The sequence below is a fragment of the Saimiri boliviensis genome (genome assembly GCF_048565385.1).
Source record: "Saimiri boliviensis isolate mSaiBol1 chromosome 19 unlocalized genomic scaffold, mSaiBol1.pri SUPER_19_unloc_1, whole genome shotgun sequence".
Classification (NCBI taxonomy): Eukaryota; Metazoa; Chordata; class Mammalia; order Primates; family Cebidae; genus Saimiri; species Saimiri boliviensis.
This window is the reverse complement of record NW_027412502.1, coordinates 2,353,528-2,369,594: the sequence shown is the minus strand read 5'-3', so window position 1 is coordinate 2,369,594 and position 16,067 is coordinate 2,353,528. Positions and strand designations below refer to the sequence as shown.

The 16,067-nt window shown below is 39.7% G+C and overlaps 1 protein-coding gene, 1 long non-coding RNA gene and 1 other non-coding gene across 4 annotated transcripts in view; all 3 read right to left on the bottom strand.

The window, feature by feature from the left end:
- Positions 1–16,067, bottom strand: part of LOC141583197 (uncharacterized) — a 776,849-nt gene that overhangs the window by 165,064 nt on the left and 595,718 nt on the right. The gene's annotated exons all lie outside the window — the stretch shown is intronic.
- LOC141583209 (putative POTE ankyrin domain family member M) overlaps positions 1–16,067 on the bottom strand; it is a 67,522-nt gene that overhangs the window by 38,676 nt on the left and 12,779 nt on the right. The window contains exons 6-7 of the mRNA XM_074392531.1: positions 14,015–14,085; positions 3,394–3,523 (exon numbers count right to left, since the gene is read on the bottom strand). Coding sequence (XP_074248632.1) covers positions 3,394–3,523; positions 14,015–14,085 — 201 coding nt within the window. The remainder of the gene's footprint in view (positions 1–3,393; positions 3,524–14,014; positions 14,086–16,067) is intronic.
- LOC141583241 (U6 spliceosomal RNA) lies at positions 15,173–15,278 on the bottom strand. The gene has a single exon (XR_012515932.1). It is a non-coding gene; the product is annotated as a U6 spliceosomal RNA (small nuclear RNA).

Here is a 16,067-nt window from a genome sequence, read left to right as displayed (position 1 = left end):
CTTTGCTTGTCTCCTGGGTGCTCTACCCCAGAGAGATGTGAGTTAGCCATCACTTAGTGTAATTAGCCCAGGATGGAGGGTCTGTGCTGTGGGCCCAAGCCAGGGTTCCCTGTCTGGTGATAAGCCATGGGGGTTATGTGGTATCCACAAGAGATGGACTGCCTTGTTCCTTGGGTCAACTGCAGCTTGTTAGAGTTATCAATATGGCACTTAGGGTTTTTGCTTTCTTGATATTCTGAAGGTAACAAGGGCAGATCCACTGCAGAGGCAGTGGCAGAGAGGATTTCAGTCGATCTGTGAAGCTCTGTCCAAGGAATTGCCAAGTTGCTACTGGCTTGATGGCTTCAGTGGGGCCTGGATAAAGATCCAAGCTGGGAGGACCTGCTCATCGAGGAGATATGGAAACCAGCACCCACGTAACGGTTCAGCCACTTTCCTATAAGGCTGCTGTGGTATACTGGGGGTCCACTCCAGTCCCTAATTGCCTCATATCTTCCAGTGCCTCAAGGTATCACTAGCGAAGCCTGCAAAAAGGCAGAGATAATAGCCTGCCTCTTCCTCTGGGACCTCTGTACCACTGAGGTACAATCCTGTTGCCAATCTGGACACAACTGTGGGAGGTGGCTGGAGACAAGATCAGAAGTCTTGTCTAGTCAGGAGGAACAAGAACAGAGACTTGCTTTTAAAAAAGTCTGGCCATGTTTCTGTAGAGCAGCTGTGCTGTGCTGGGGGTTCACTTCAGCCCCTGGTTGCCTCAGACACTCTGAAGTCCCAAGGTTGAAATGGCTGAGTCGCCTAAACAGCAAAGATGACATTCTGGTCTTCCCCTTGGAAGCTCTGACTCAGGGAGGCCTGAATCATCTGTCAGCCAGAGAACAGCAGTGAAGGCAGCCAGAAACCCTGTTGAATGGCTTTACCCAGTGATTAGAAATGTGTTTGGGGACTGACTTAAACAAGGGTCTGGCCATGTTTTTGCGAGGTGGCTCTGCTGTGCTGAGCTACCACTTACACCTCTGGTCAGCTTGGGTTCTACAAAGCCCTCAGGCCAGAACCTAGTCATCCAAACAGCAAAGTTGGTGGCCCGCCCCTCTCTGTGGGAGCTCTGTCTAAGGAATGTTTCAAATCTCCATTGACCAGAGAACACCTGTGAGGGTAGCAGTAAGCCCCAGGTGGGAGGTCCTGTTCAGTAAGAAGGAACAGGATCAGGAGCCTGCTTTCAGAAGCAGTCTGGCCATGATTTGGTAAAGCAGCTGTGCTGTGCTGTGGGAACTCTTCTGCCCCTGGTGGGTTTGTACTCTCCAATGCCCTTAGCTGGAATAATTAAGTTCCTCCAACAGGAAAGATGACAGCCTGCCCTGTCTTTTCTCTCACAGTTTATCTTGTGTGATGGAGCTGAAATTTTAGGCTGTTAATTTTTACAATAAGCATTACAGTTGTTCAGAAAGAATCTTGCTGTTCTCTTTCAGTTTAGATGTATGAGAATTCATTGTCTCCTGTAAATAAACCTGTTCAGGTTTTGTTCTCTGAAAAGAAGTCTTTTTCTGCTATCTGGCTTTGGTCACATTCATGTAGACCAGTAGCCAGTCTAAAATGACATGATTGAATTTCCATTTCCAGTGTTTCCTAGTTGTGTCTTACATTCTCCAATTCAGAACTGACCATTTTATTCTTCGTTGTCAAAAGGCTAAGCTGTCCACTGTCCTTAAAATACCATCTTTGTTCATTCTTCTTTATCCAATTTTATAGGTTTTAGAATATTAGCATTTTTTCCTTTCACACTTTCAATGTCCTCCAAAAATTTCTTTGCCCTAAGTGGGTTCTCCTGTTTTATTGTGTCTAGTTCCAGTCTAAGCATGGCAATTTTCCCCCACAACATGCTAATTTCATGCAAGAGATCTTTTTTTTTCTTATGGCTAAGAGAACTCTAAGTCAACAAAAGAACACTTTAGTTAGCATACAATAGAATAACATATCATAATTTCCTCTGAATTTAAACCATAACATGTTTATTTGTATAATGAAAGAATTCCCATGGTTAATATGTAACTGAAAAAAAGTTGGACAAAACTTGAAACCAGTGTAAATTCAAGAAAATTTCAATATTGATTTAAATACCATGAAAAATAAATCACTAGAGGATTTTAAAGAATTTCGGAGTTGGAAAAGCCTTTCTCTGAATTACAAAATAGCCATAGGCATAAAATATAAGATTAATACGTTTGACTACGTTTTAAAAATTGGATTTACACTCTAATATCTATTCTATAAACCACACCATTGTAAGAACCTTAGGTATGCATACATTTGGAAAGAAGCAATTCCTCAAAGTTTTTAAGTCTCTTTTTCTGAAGAAAGCTTTATCAATATATAACTTTTCTAATACTGTTATAGTCAGTTATAAGAATTACATTTATTCATAACTGTTAAATCTAAGTATTGTATCCTTCTATATTTACACATCTGCATCTAAGCATTGTGCTTCTACATACAACTCTGAACTCATTTACGATCAGGATTCTTAGAGAAATAAGAAAATCTATGTGGCTGGGTACTGTGGCTCACACATGTAATCCCAGCACAGTGTAATGTTCAGTGTTGTATGTAGCACTAAACTTCTACATGTGGCCGTGTGCAGTGGCTCACACCTATAATCCCAGCTCCTGAAGCAGGTGGATTACGAGGAAAGAAGTTCAAGACAAGTGTGGCCAACATAGGGAAACCTCATCTCTACTAAAAATTAAAAAATTAGCCAAGTATAGTGCTGTGCACCTGTAATCCCAGCTACTCAAAAGGTTTAGGTAGGAGAAACACGTGAACCAGGAGGTCGAGGTTGCCACCGATTCAACTGAAAGGGAGGGGGCTGAGACAGGAAACTAGACGATCTGGCTTGATGGGTACCACCCCCACAAGACAAGAAATCTGAAACACTCTGTATTAGGAGTTTCACCATAAGTGCAGCTTGACCCGGGATGGTCCAGCTCAGTGGGGGGAAGGGCGTCCCCCACTACTAAGGCAGTGTGCCACTACCAATGCAGTTCATGCAGTAGATGGGCAGAGCCTGTGGCAGCTCAGCATTACCTCTGCTAACAGACTGTGACTAGACTACTCTGCGCTGGACAGGGCATCTATGAAAAAATGCAGCAGCACGACAGGAACTTATAAATAAAGCTGACCTTTCTAGGACAGATCACCTGGGAAAACAGGAGGTTATGAGTTCAGCTGCAGTAGACTTAAATGTATCAGCCCAGCACCTCTGCAAAAAACAACAGAACTCCCAGCACAGCACGTGAGCTCTTATAAGGGACAGACTGTCTCCTCAAGCAACTCTCTGAGCCCCATATACCCAAAAAGACACCTCATAAAGGAAAGCTCAGGCCAACATCTGGTGGGTACCCTTCTGGGATGAGGACAGTAGAGGGAGAAAGCAGCAGCAACCCTGGCTGTTCTGCAGCCCCTGCAGGCGATCCCGAGGTGAGTGAGATCTGGAGTGGATCCCCAGTGGTTCTGCAGCAGAGGGGTCTGACTGTTAGAAGGAAAACTAAGAAGCAGATTAAATAGCTTCAACATCAACAAAAAGGATGTCCACTTAGAGACCCCACCTGAAAGTCACCAACTACAAAGACCACAGGTAGATAAAGCCACTAAGAGGGGAAGAAACCAGTATAAAAAAGAAGAAAACACTAAAAACCAGAAGGCCTCTCCTCCTCCAAGGGATTATAACTCCTCACCAGCTAGGGATCAAAGATAGGTGGAGAATGAATCTGATGAACTGACAGGAACAGGTTTCAGAAAGTGGGTAAAAACAAACTTCTCAGAGCTAAAAGAACATGTGCTGACCCAATGCAAAAAAATTAAGAACTTAGATGAAAGGTTAGATGAGATGCTGACTAGAATAAACAGCTTAGAGAAGAATAGAAATGACTTGATGGAGCCGAAAAACAGCACAACAACTTCATGAAGCATCAAGTCTTAATAGCTGAATGGACCAAGCAGAAGAAAGAATATAAGAGATTGAAGATCAACGCAATGAAATAAAATGAGAAGGCAAGAATAGGGTGAAAAGAAATGAACAAAGCCTCCAAGAAATATGGAATTCTGTGAAAAGACGTAATCTACGTTTGATAAGCATACGTGAATGTGACAGAGAGAATGAATGCAAGTTGGAAAACACTCTTCAGGATATTATCCAGGAGAACTTCCCCAACCTAGTGAGGCAGGCCACCATTGAAGTCCAGAAAGTACAGAGAACACCACAAAGATATACCTAAAGAAGAGCAACCTCAAGGCACATAATCATCAGATTCACCAGTGTTAAAATGAAGGAAAAAATGCTAAGGGCAACAAGAGACAAAGGGAAGCCCACCAGACTCACAGCAGATCTCTCCACACAAACTCTACAAGTGAGAAGAGAGTGGGGGCCAATAGTCAGCATCCTTAGAGAAAAGAACTGTCAACCTAGAATATGATATCCAGCCAAATTAAGCTTCACATTCGAAGGAGAAAGAAAATCCTTTATGAACAAGCAACTACTGAGAGATTTTCTCACCACCAGGCCTGCCTTACAAGAGCTCCTGTAAGAAGCACTAATCAAGGAAAGGAACAATCAGTAACAGCCACTCCAAAAATGTACCAAATGGTAAAGACCATAGATACAATGAAGAAAATTTGTCAACTAAAGGACAAAACAGGCAGCTAGCATCAAAATGGCAGTATCAAATTCACACATAACAGTATTAAACTTAAATGTAAATGGACTAAATGCCCCTATCAAAAACACAGACTGCCAAATTGGATAAAAAGTCAAAAGCGGCCCTGTGTGGTGGCTCAAGCCTGCAATCCCAGCACTTTGGGATGCCAAGGTGGGTGGATCACGAGGTCAAGAGATCGAGACCATCCTGGTCAACATGGTGAAACCCTGTCTCTACTAAAAATACAAACAATTAGCTGGGCATGGTGGCGCGCGCCTGTAATCCCAGCTACTCAGGAGGCTGAGGCAGGAGAATTGCCTGAACTCAGGAGGTGGAGGTTGCGGTGAGCCGAGATCGCGCCATTGCACTCCAGCCTGGGTAACAAGAGTGAGACTCTATCTCAAAAAAAAAAAAAAAAAAAAAAAAAAAAAAAAAAAAAAAAAAAAAAAAAAAAATCAAAACCCATCTGTGTGTTGTATTTGGGAAGCCCATCTCATGTGCAAGGACATGTGTAGGCTAAAAATGAAGGGATGGAGGAAGACATATCAAGTAAATGGAGAGGAAAAAAAAAAAAAAAAAGCAGGAGCTGCAATCCTAGTCTCTGAGAAAATGGACTTTAAACCAACAAAGATCAAAAGACACAAAGAAGGGCATTACATAATGGTAAAAGGATCAATGCAACAAGAAGACCTAATGATCCTAAACATATACACACACAATACAGGAACACCTAGGTAGCACCCAGGTACATAAAGCAAGTTCTTAATGACCTACAAAGAGACTTAGACTCCCACACAGTAATAGTGGGAGACTTTAACACTCCATTGTTAATATCAGACATATCAACGAGACAGAAAATTAACAAGGATGTCCAGGACTTGAACTCAGATCTGGACCAAGCAGACCTAATGGACATCTACAGAAATATCCACCCCAAATCCACAGAATATACGTTCTGCTCAGAAGCTGGTTTTTTGAAAGGATCAACAAAATAGACTCCTAGTAGAGTTAATTAAATAGAAAAGGGAAAAGAATCATATAGATGCAACAAAAACTGACAAAGGGGATATCACCACTAATTCTACAGAAATTCAAACTACAATCAGAGATTACTACAAATACTTCTATGCACATAAACCAGTAAACCTGGAAAAAAAGGATAAATTCCTGGACACTTACACCTCCCAAGCCTAAACCAGGAACAAGTTGAAACCTTGAACAGACCAATAACAAGGGCTGAAGTTGAGGCAGCAATTAATAGCCTACCAACCAAAAACAGTACAGGCCCAGAGGTGTTCACAGCTGAATTCTACCAGACATACAAAGAGGAGCTAGGACCATTCATTCTGAAACTAACCCAAACAATATACAAAGAAGGAATCCTTCCTAAATCATTTTATGAGACCATCATCATCCTGATACAAAAACCCGGCAGAGACTCAAAACAAAACAAAAAAAATGGTCAGGCCAATCTCCATGATGAACACAGATGCTAAAATCTTCAATAACATACTGTCAAACGGATTGCAGCAGCACATCAAAAAGCTTCTCCATCATGATCAAGTAGGCTTCACTCTGGGGCTGCAAGGCTGGTTCAACATATGCAAGTCTATAAATGTAAACCACCACATAAACAGAACCAAAGACAAAAACCACATAATTTTCTCAATAGATGCAGAGAAGGCCTTTGACAAAATTCAACAGCTCTTCATGTTTAAAACAAAACAAAACAAAACTCTCAATAAACTAGGTATTGATAGAATGTATCACAAAATGATAAAAGCTATATATGACAAACCTACAGCCAATATCATACTGAACGGGCAAAAGCTGGAAGAATTCCCTTTGAAATCAGGCACTAGACAAGGATGCCCTCTCTTACCACTCTTATTCAGCATAGTATTGGAAGTTCTAGTCAAAGCAATCAACCAAGAAAAAGAAATGAAGTGTAATCAATTAGGAAAGAAAGAAGTCAAACTGTCTCTATTTGTAGATGACATGATTGTATATCTAAAAGTCCCCATCGTCTCTGCCCAAAATCTTCTCAAACTGATAAGCAACTTCCACAAAATCTCAGAATACAAAATAATATGCAGAAATCACAAGCATTCGTATATACCAATCACAGGCAAACAGAGAGCCAAATCAAGAAGGAACTCCCATTCACAATTACTACAAAGAGAATAAAATACCTAGGAATATAACTAATAAAGGATGTAAAGGACCTCTTCAAGGAGAACAACAAACGAAATAAGAGAGGAGACAAACAGATGGAGAAACATTCCATGCTCACGGTTAGGAAGAATCAATAGGTCAAAATGGTCATACTGCCCAAAGTAACCTACAGATTCACTGCTATCCCCATCAAGCTTCCAATGACCTTCTTCACATAACTGGAAAAAAAACACTTTAAACTTTATATGGAATCACAAGAGACCCCACATAGCTAAAACAATCCTGAGAAAAAAGAACAAAGCTGGAGGCATCACACTGCCAGACTTCAAACTATATAGAGGCTACAGTAATCAAAACAGCATGCCACTGGTACCAAAACAGAGACATAAACCAATGGAACAGAACAAAGACCCCGGAACACACATCTAAAGCACCACACATCTAGAACCATCCGGTCTTTGACAAACCTGGCAAAAACAACAACGGGGAAAGGACTCCATGTTTAATAAGTGGTGTTGGGAAAACTGGCTAGCAATGTGCAGAAAGCAGAAACTGGACCCCTATTTGTCACCTTACACTAAAACTAACTCAAGAAGGATCAAAGATTTAAACATAAAACCTCACATGATAAAAACACTAGAAGAAAACAGGCAAAACCATCCTGGACATAGGCATAGGCAAGGATTTCATGACTAAAACACCAAAAGCAATGGCAATAAAATCCAGGATAGACAAATGGGATCTTATTAAACTCCAGAGCTTCTGTACAGCAGAAGAAACCAGCATTGCATGAATCAGCAATCAAGAGAATGGGAAAAAATGTTTGCAATCTACCCATCTGACAAAGGGCTAATATCCAGAATCAACAAAGACCTAAAACAGATATACAAGAAAAAAACAACCCCATTCAAAGTGGGAGAAGGATATGAACAGACACTTTTCAAAAGAGGACATATTTGAGGCCAACAAACACATGAAAAAATGCTCATCATCACTGGTCATTAGAGAAATGCAAATCAAAACCACACTGAGATATCATCTCATGCCAGTTAGAATGTTGATCTTTAAAAAATCGGAGACAACAGATGCTGGAAACGATGTGGAGAAATAGGAATACTCTTACACAGTTGGTGGGAGTGTAAAATAATTCAGCCATTGTGGAAGACAGTGTGGAAATTTCTCAAGGATCTAGGAATAGAAATTCCATTTGACCAAGCAATCCCACTATTGGGTATATACCCAAAGAACTATAAATTGTTCTACTATAAAGACACATGCACACATATGTTGATAGCAGCCTGTGTACAATAGCAAAGACCTGGAACCAACCCAAATGCCCACCAATGATAGACTGGACAAAGAAAATATGGTACATATACACCATGGAATACTACACACTCATAAAAAATGATGAGTTCGTGTCCTTGGTAGAGACTTGGATGAATCTGGAAAACAACATCTCAACAAACTGACACAAGAACAGAAAGGCAAACACCGTATGTTCTCACTCATAGGTGGGTGTTGAACAACAAGAACACATGGACTCAGGGAGAGGAACATCACACACTGGGGGCAGTTGGGAGGGGTAGGGGAGAGACAGTGGAGGGGGGAAGGTGGGAAGGGCTAACATGGGAAGAAATGCCAGATATAATATGCACCTAAAATAAAATAAAGAATAAAAAAAAATAGAAAAAGTCACGAGGGGCCGGGCACGGTGGCTAGTGGCTGAAATCCCAACACTTTGTGAGACCAAGGCAGGCAGATCACCTGAATTCAGGAGGTTGATACCAGCCTGGCCAACATGGGGAAACCCTGTCCCTACTAAAAATACAAAAATTAGCTTGGCATGCTGGCATGCACCTGTAATCCCAGCTACTCAGAAGGCTGGGGCAGAAGAATCACTTGAACCCAGGAGGCGGAGGTTGTAATGAGCCAAGACTGCACCACTGAACTCCAGCCTAGGTGACAGAGCAAGACTCCATTTCAAAAAAAGAAAAAAAAGTAACGAGAAAAGATTGAGGACTGAGCCCTAGGAAACAACAATGTGCAAAAGGAGAAAGTTGAGAAGCAAGTAAACAGACCATGACAAAAGGACTAGAAAGGCAAGAGGCCTGAGGGAGTGAGGTCCTTCAGCGGGCTAATTGAAGATGCTATTAGGGAGGAGATGCCCTCCATTTGGTTTAATATTGCTGCCAGATTACATAAAATGAGGTGTTAGAAAAAATCCCTAGATTTATTACAGACAAACGTTAAGTGATAACCTTGAGAACAATAACCTTGAGAAGCGTTGAATTTGAAGACTTACTGGCATGAGATCAAGACTGAATGGAAAGAAAATCTGAGTTCATGAGTGTAGATAGTTCTTTGAAAGAGATCATAATTGGGAGTCAGTCATGGAAATGTGATAGGCAAGAAACAGTAGTTTTCAAATTTTATATAGCAATGATATATTTTAAAGGTTATAAAAATTATACACTTATAGTGTTAAAAAATCCTAGACTGAGGTATTAAATTCTTAAAATTATAGAACTAAAAGACCCCTTGAACATTTCTAAATTACAAAAGCTGGTTATCATATTCATGCTTACACATAAAGACCAAGGAATACTAAAAGTTTCAAAGAGAGTATTTCTTGCTTGATAAAAATCATCCAATTCTAGGATAGTTGATACTCATCAAATATACAAAGTAATAATCACAGAAAAATACTGAATGCTATTAACAGGAATAAAATAGAAGAAAAGCAGAAAAAAATCATATTTTATAAATGAAATGTTAAAAATTATATGAAGTTACTGTTGAAAAATGTGGTGAGGTGACTACTTAAATATATCCTTATTTCAAAGGAAGAAGAATGCCACACATGCAGAGCACTTTTACCAATCAGATTCACTGCATTAGCAGCACCTTCCTTTTAGCACAAGGATCAGCAAATTAGCACTTGTGGGCCAAATCCAGCCCACTGCCTGTTTTTCTAAGTAAAGTATTTTGGAGCACAGCCATGCTTATTCACTTTATAGTCCGTAGAGTCCATTAGCTGGCTGTGATGTTGCACACCTGTGGTCCCAGCTAGTAGAGAGGCTGAGATGGGAGGATCACTAGAGCCCAGAAAGTCAAGACTGCAGTCAGCCATGATCAAGCAATTGCACTCCAGCCTGGGAGACAGAGTGAGACCCTGTCTCAAAAAAATAAATGTATATAGCCCACAAAGCCAAAAATATTTACTAACTGAGTCTTTGCAGAAAAAGCTGGCCAGCTCCTGGTTTAGTGAATCAAAGATCCTTTGATGTATTTTCATAAAAGTTTTACCCAATGTACTGAAATGTTTATATTAAATATAGATTTCTAACTAGTTTTCCCATCCCGTCCCTAAATTCTAAGTATAATCCTGGTACTCACTCCCAAGTTTATGTTAAATGCTAGCCTATACAAAAAATACTCTTTCTCTTACTTTCTTCTTTTTGTTATTTACATGTTGCTTTGTTTCAAGAAAGAATACAAAAATGCCCTACTAAAGGGATTCTGTTTGTTCACATGCTGCAAGAGGGGAAAAACACAAAGCACATTTTACAGAAAATAATTTGTTACAAGTCAGAACTAAGACATGAAGCCAAGCAGGGCACTCCAGGACTGAATCTGCTGGCTTCTTTAATAGGCTTCTTGCTCTCTTTCTTTCCTGGCAGCTGTGAGTCCCACAGGTAATAGAGTGTCAGTCCCTAAGAGAAACACAACTCCGACATTCATCTTTATCTATTAAGTTCATCTGTCCCAATTCTCTGGATGCTGACTTTCAGTCATTGATGATGATACACATGGACATTTATCATCAACTTTGGATCTTTGACAATTATCATCAACTTTGGATCTTTGACAATTCTTATTATTAAGAGTCAAACTAGTAGGATGCAAGTTATAAATGCTGATTATCCAAATACCTACTCAAAATACCCTGTATGAATATTCCATTAAATATGCATAGAAAAAAATCAGTCATTCCTGCTACTGTTTACTCTTCTGTATTCACCAGAAAATTTCCTATTCCTTCCGCATGTCCAGGTTAAATGCTAGGGTACAATCTGGAAACCAGTGCATCATCTGAGCTTTCTCTCTATCCCCCAAACTTTTCTTATTCGATTATCACTAAATCATATTAACTATACCTCTCTTCTGTCTCTGCTTTATAGTCCCACTGCCATTTGGGACATAAACATTTAGAAAATGGCTTTTATTTAAATAAAAATGGCCAACTATTAATGTTATTTCTTACATAAAAAAAACTTAAGCAAAACAAATGAAAAAGACATAATACCACAAAAAAGGCCAACATTTTTAAATGAGAAACTAAGATTCCTAAGTTTCTTTTTTTTCACCATGCATGGGTGAAAACCTCTCACTACATTGACACTAGTTCAAGGATGTGTGACAAGGAAACTATAGCTGACTACTACTGCAAAAGCTTCCTTTGTCTCCTGGTTTCTTTACATGGTTACCTTCCATCAATCCTTTATGAGGGGTCAGCAAACTACAGGCCACAGGCCAAATCCAGTCTGCCTTATGGCTTTGTAAATAAAGTTTTCTTGGATCTCAGTCATGCCTATTTGCTTACATGTTATCCGTGGTGGTTTTCACACTACAACAGCAGGGTTAACTAGACACAACAGAGACCACATAGTCTAAAATATTTCCCACCTCATCCTTTACAAGAAAAGTTTGCTAACCACTTTTACACCATAACCAGAATGCCTTAATACTCAAATTTAATCTTGTGACTCCCTGACTCAAATTTCTCCAATGAGCCTCTGCAGCAAACACTGCTAGCTCCCTACCAATAGCCTTTCCTTATTCTTTCTTGCCTAAGAAACACAAGTCTATTGGGATGTTTATTATCCCAATTCCCCTCCTCAGCTTCAGAAAGAGAAATGAGTATTCTAAGCTAATCAAGTATCTGCTTTCCCAGTGCCTGGTTTTGGGATGTGCATGTGGTTTGACCCATCCAATGAAATGTTACAGGAAGCCCCTTGCATGCTTCTAAGTTTTCTACCCATTTAAAAGACACAGTGAAGAAAAGCAGCCCTTGCGATGTTGTGTTGTGAGAACAAGATGTTTGGAGCTGTTGCGGATTAGCCAACTATGAAAGGAGACATAATAAAACACTGCCAACAACACAGCTGAAAGAGGGACAAGTGGGATCCTGGGATATCACTGAACAACCCAAACAACTCTGATTCCTACTGTTTTAGCCACTGCTCATCTAGTATGTGCAGTCCAAAGCATTCTACTGGTAAAATGCCCATGGCCCACCAGATAAGAGCTATTCATTTCATTCATTCATTCATTCATTCATTCATTCCTTTATTTATGGAGATAAAGTCTTACCCTTTTGCCTAGGCTGGTGTGCAGTGGCACAACAGCTCACTGCAACCTCTAGCTCCCAGGTTCAAGTGATTCTTGTGCCTCAGTCTCCCAATTAGCTGTGATTACACATACTGGCTACCACACTCGGCTAATTTTTGTATTTTTAGTAGAGATGGGGTTCCACCATGATGACCAAGGCTGAACACCTACTCGTTTCTATAGTATTAAAAAGTCTATTATAAACTTGCCTTAGCTGAGTATTCACCTCACTCCCAACCTCTCATATCTCACACTTTTGGTACTAGCAAAAGTGAACTGCTCACAAACCCTGCAAAGCTCACTCAAGCATCTTGTCTTCTGCACTTGCTGCTCTTCCTCCCAGAGGGAATCGTGTTAGAAGTTCCTTCCGGCAGACACACAATCTTGTTACATCTTCCTTCTGTCAATCATCATTCTTCTGCTTCTTTACCTTGAAACATTCTACTCAGTCTGCATGCTTACCTTCAATCCTACCTACCTTTATTCAAAAAGCTTTCATTCCTCATCAGTTATGTCTGGCACATAATCAATATAATAAATAATCATAATTATAAGTTTCCAGTGGGCATCCAGCACACAGCAAGCCCTGATTAAAGTAGCAAAATAATAAAAAATGATAATCATAATAATGAGCTCCTCTCTGTTTGTATTTTTATTTGTGTTCTGTAGCATTAGAAAAAAATGTATCTAAAAAACATTTCATAGTTATTTGTTAAGCGGACAAGTTAAAACATAAATAAAAATGGTTTTTTTGTCAATTCTGTTGAAAAAGCACAGAAATGAAATAGAGACAATTGTGTTATGAGCACCTTAAAGATCAAAATTACATCAATTTCATCTTTGTCTCCTTGTTATCAAAAGCTCTCTGATAAATAGATGGCTAAATTAAAGGTGTCCTTATACAATCTGGATTGTACAATGTATTAGGTGTCCACATCCAGGTAGCATACTAGCATTTTTGTTATTGTGAAACATTTTCTACTTTTATTATCATCTGCTGAGCCTAGAGTTGGGCAATTTGTATATTTATTATGACAATCTTTTGATGAATGGTAGCCGAGCATCTTGTTCTAACAAAATTACTGTTATCATGACAATTAACCCACAGATAGAAGAACACATCTTGTTCCAACAAAGTAAATATATCTCTTTTCATTTCAAATTAGGAGGAGTGAAGTCAGCAATAGTGAGACCTTGCTGGTACAAGCATAGGTTTCCTGACCAGTGCCTCACAGATTGGCACCAGTCCATGGTCTATTAAGAACCTCACTACACAGGAGGAAGTGAGCAGGAGGCAAACCAAGGAAGTGTCATTTGTATTTACAGCCACACCCCTGGCTCATCTTACTGCCTGAGCTCTGCCTCCTGTTAGATCAGGGACAGCATTAGATCCTCACTGAAGCATGAACCTTGTTGTGAACTGCCCACATGAGGAATCTAGATCATGTGCTGCTTACGAGAATCTAATGTCATATGATCTGTCACTGTCGCCCTTTGTCCCAAGATCAGACCATCTATTTGTAGGAAAAGAAGCTCAGAGCTCCCACTGATTCTACATTATGGTAAGTTGCTAATTATTTCATTATATATTACAATCTATTAATAGTATAATGTAGCAAAATAAATGTAATGTGATTGAATAATCCTGAAACCACCTCAACCTTTCCCTAGTCCATGGAATAACTGTCTTCCACAAAACCGGTCCCTGGTGCCAAAAAGCCTGGTGACTTAAAGTAACTCACTATCAGAAGTCTTACCTGGATTGCTGTTTTCAGAAAACTTTTTTGATTTCTGTTTTTCTTTGTAGTCCGAAAGTAATTGGCAAATTCTGTGTGTAAAAATGTAATAAATAAAAAGACTTTTAATACTGAGATAAAAAAATACTTACCAAATGTGAAATGCTTAGAGTAATTCAAACAATATCAGAATATCAGAACTTAACAATATTATTCCATCCACCTATGTGTACATTCTACAAACTTATCATAAACAAGAAAAAGAGTAAAGTGAAATAGTCAGAAATCAAGGGCACTATGACCCAGTAAGTTAACTCGCATTAGTCTGACATAATGTGTACCAACTCTGCATAAGTCCTAGCTGCATAATGAACAGCTATTTGTTCTTGGACAAGTTGCTCCTCTTGGGCTCAATGTCATCTTCTACAAAATAAGAACTTTGCTGTCTTATTTCACTAGATTGTTATAAAGATTTAACAAGATAACATTTTTTAAAAGCTCACAGAAATATTAAAGCAATGGAATAATCTGTTCCTAAATTTTATGACTGAAATCATGTTTGAATTTCAAATAAAACCCAATCTGTATTTTGTGCATACGTTCCAATATGAAAAGGTTGCTGTTTTCAGGAAATGTTATTAAGTCCTAATTTTGCTTATTAGTTGTCCTACTCTTTGTGGCTCATAGTTCAGGGCATCTCAACTATTTCACAGTTTGTAACTAAATTTATTGATAAATAACTCCTTAAAGTAGATGACATGATTGTCCACTATTATGGAGTCTATCAATCACACTAAGGACAGAAAAACCAATGGATGTTAAGACCTGGCTGGGACCAATGATCCTTCCCTATAGACTCAAACTCTCAAACAGCAGATGTTTGTCAGGATGATGCTTTATATCCATGTTCATCTCCAGCTGACATGAGAGACCAAAACCCTACTTTCATTTATTTTTAGGTTCCATGAAGAAGTTGCAAGATACATACTAACAACATATTTTGCACACAACACCACACACATTATTCAGTTCCAGTGTTATCTCATAGACCACCTTACATGACTATTTTTGCAGTACAAATAACAACTTCAATATTTTGGTGACACCCATTTTGCTTTGAATCACTCTGTTGCATTATAGCTAGTCAGCAAACAGTCAAATGACCTTCCACTGACTGTGCAAAATATGGAATGCTTCAAAAATCTGTGTGGCCTCCTTATGCAGGAAGCCATGCTATTTTTCTCTTTATTGTTTCAATTTGAGAATGGGTACTGCTGAAGCAAACAGAAAGTTCTACTTTTACACGTGATTAGAAAGAACTTGCAGAGTACCTACATAAATTGGTTATGAGTAACATATAAGCAGGGAATAATACACTGCGGAAGGCCGCAGGAGGCCTCTGAGGAGGAAGGCCTCTTCATGCCTCATGTTCCAGTGCAGGGTGACCTTGGCTCTGTTACCATAAACATTGTGCTCAAGGCTATAAAAACTCTTCGTAGAACTATGATGTAGCCAGACTTGTGGGCTCCTTGTAAGGTCTGTGTTCCATCAGCTGTACTTAGATAACAAGCTAAAGATAACCACATGTTCTTCTTTTGTGAAACCCCCAAACTGCCACTGTTATCAATCCTTAGATTGACACACCACTTCCCGTTCACTGATTCAGTTCTGGCTCACTGGTTCACTCCACCATCATCCTCTCCACACCATTACTCCACCCCTACCCTGTAGATCAAAGTGATTGTAACCAATAAATAGAGTGGATGGTCAGAGCTCAGGGCCTTCACTGTCACCTCCAAAGTAATAAGTGATGGCCCTCTGGTCCCATCATCTCTCTTAATCTTTCTTTTTCTCATTCCTTTGTTGCCACCAAACTCAGGGTACCCACAGGTGATGTAGGGGTGGCTCCCTACATTCTGGTGCCCAATGTGGGGCTCATGGAGCCCTATATTCTGGCACCCAACGTGTGGGGCTTATGGATCCCTATGTTCTGGCACCCAATGTGCAGGGCTCATGGATTCCCTACATTCAGTGATGAGACATGGACAAGGTATGGCTCTGTTAAGTCCAACTA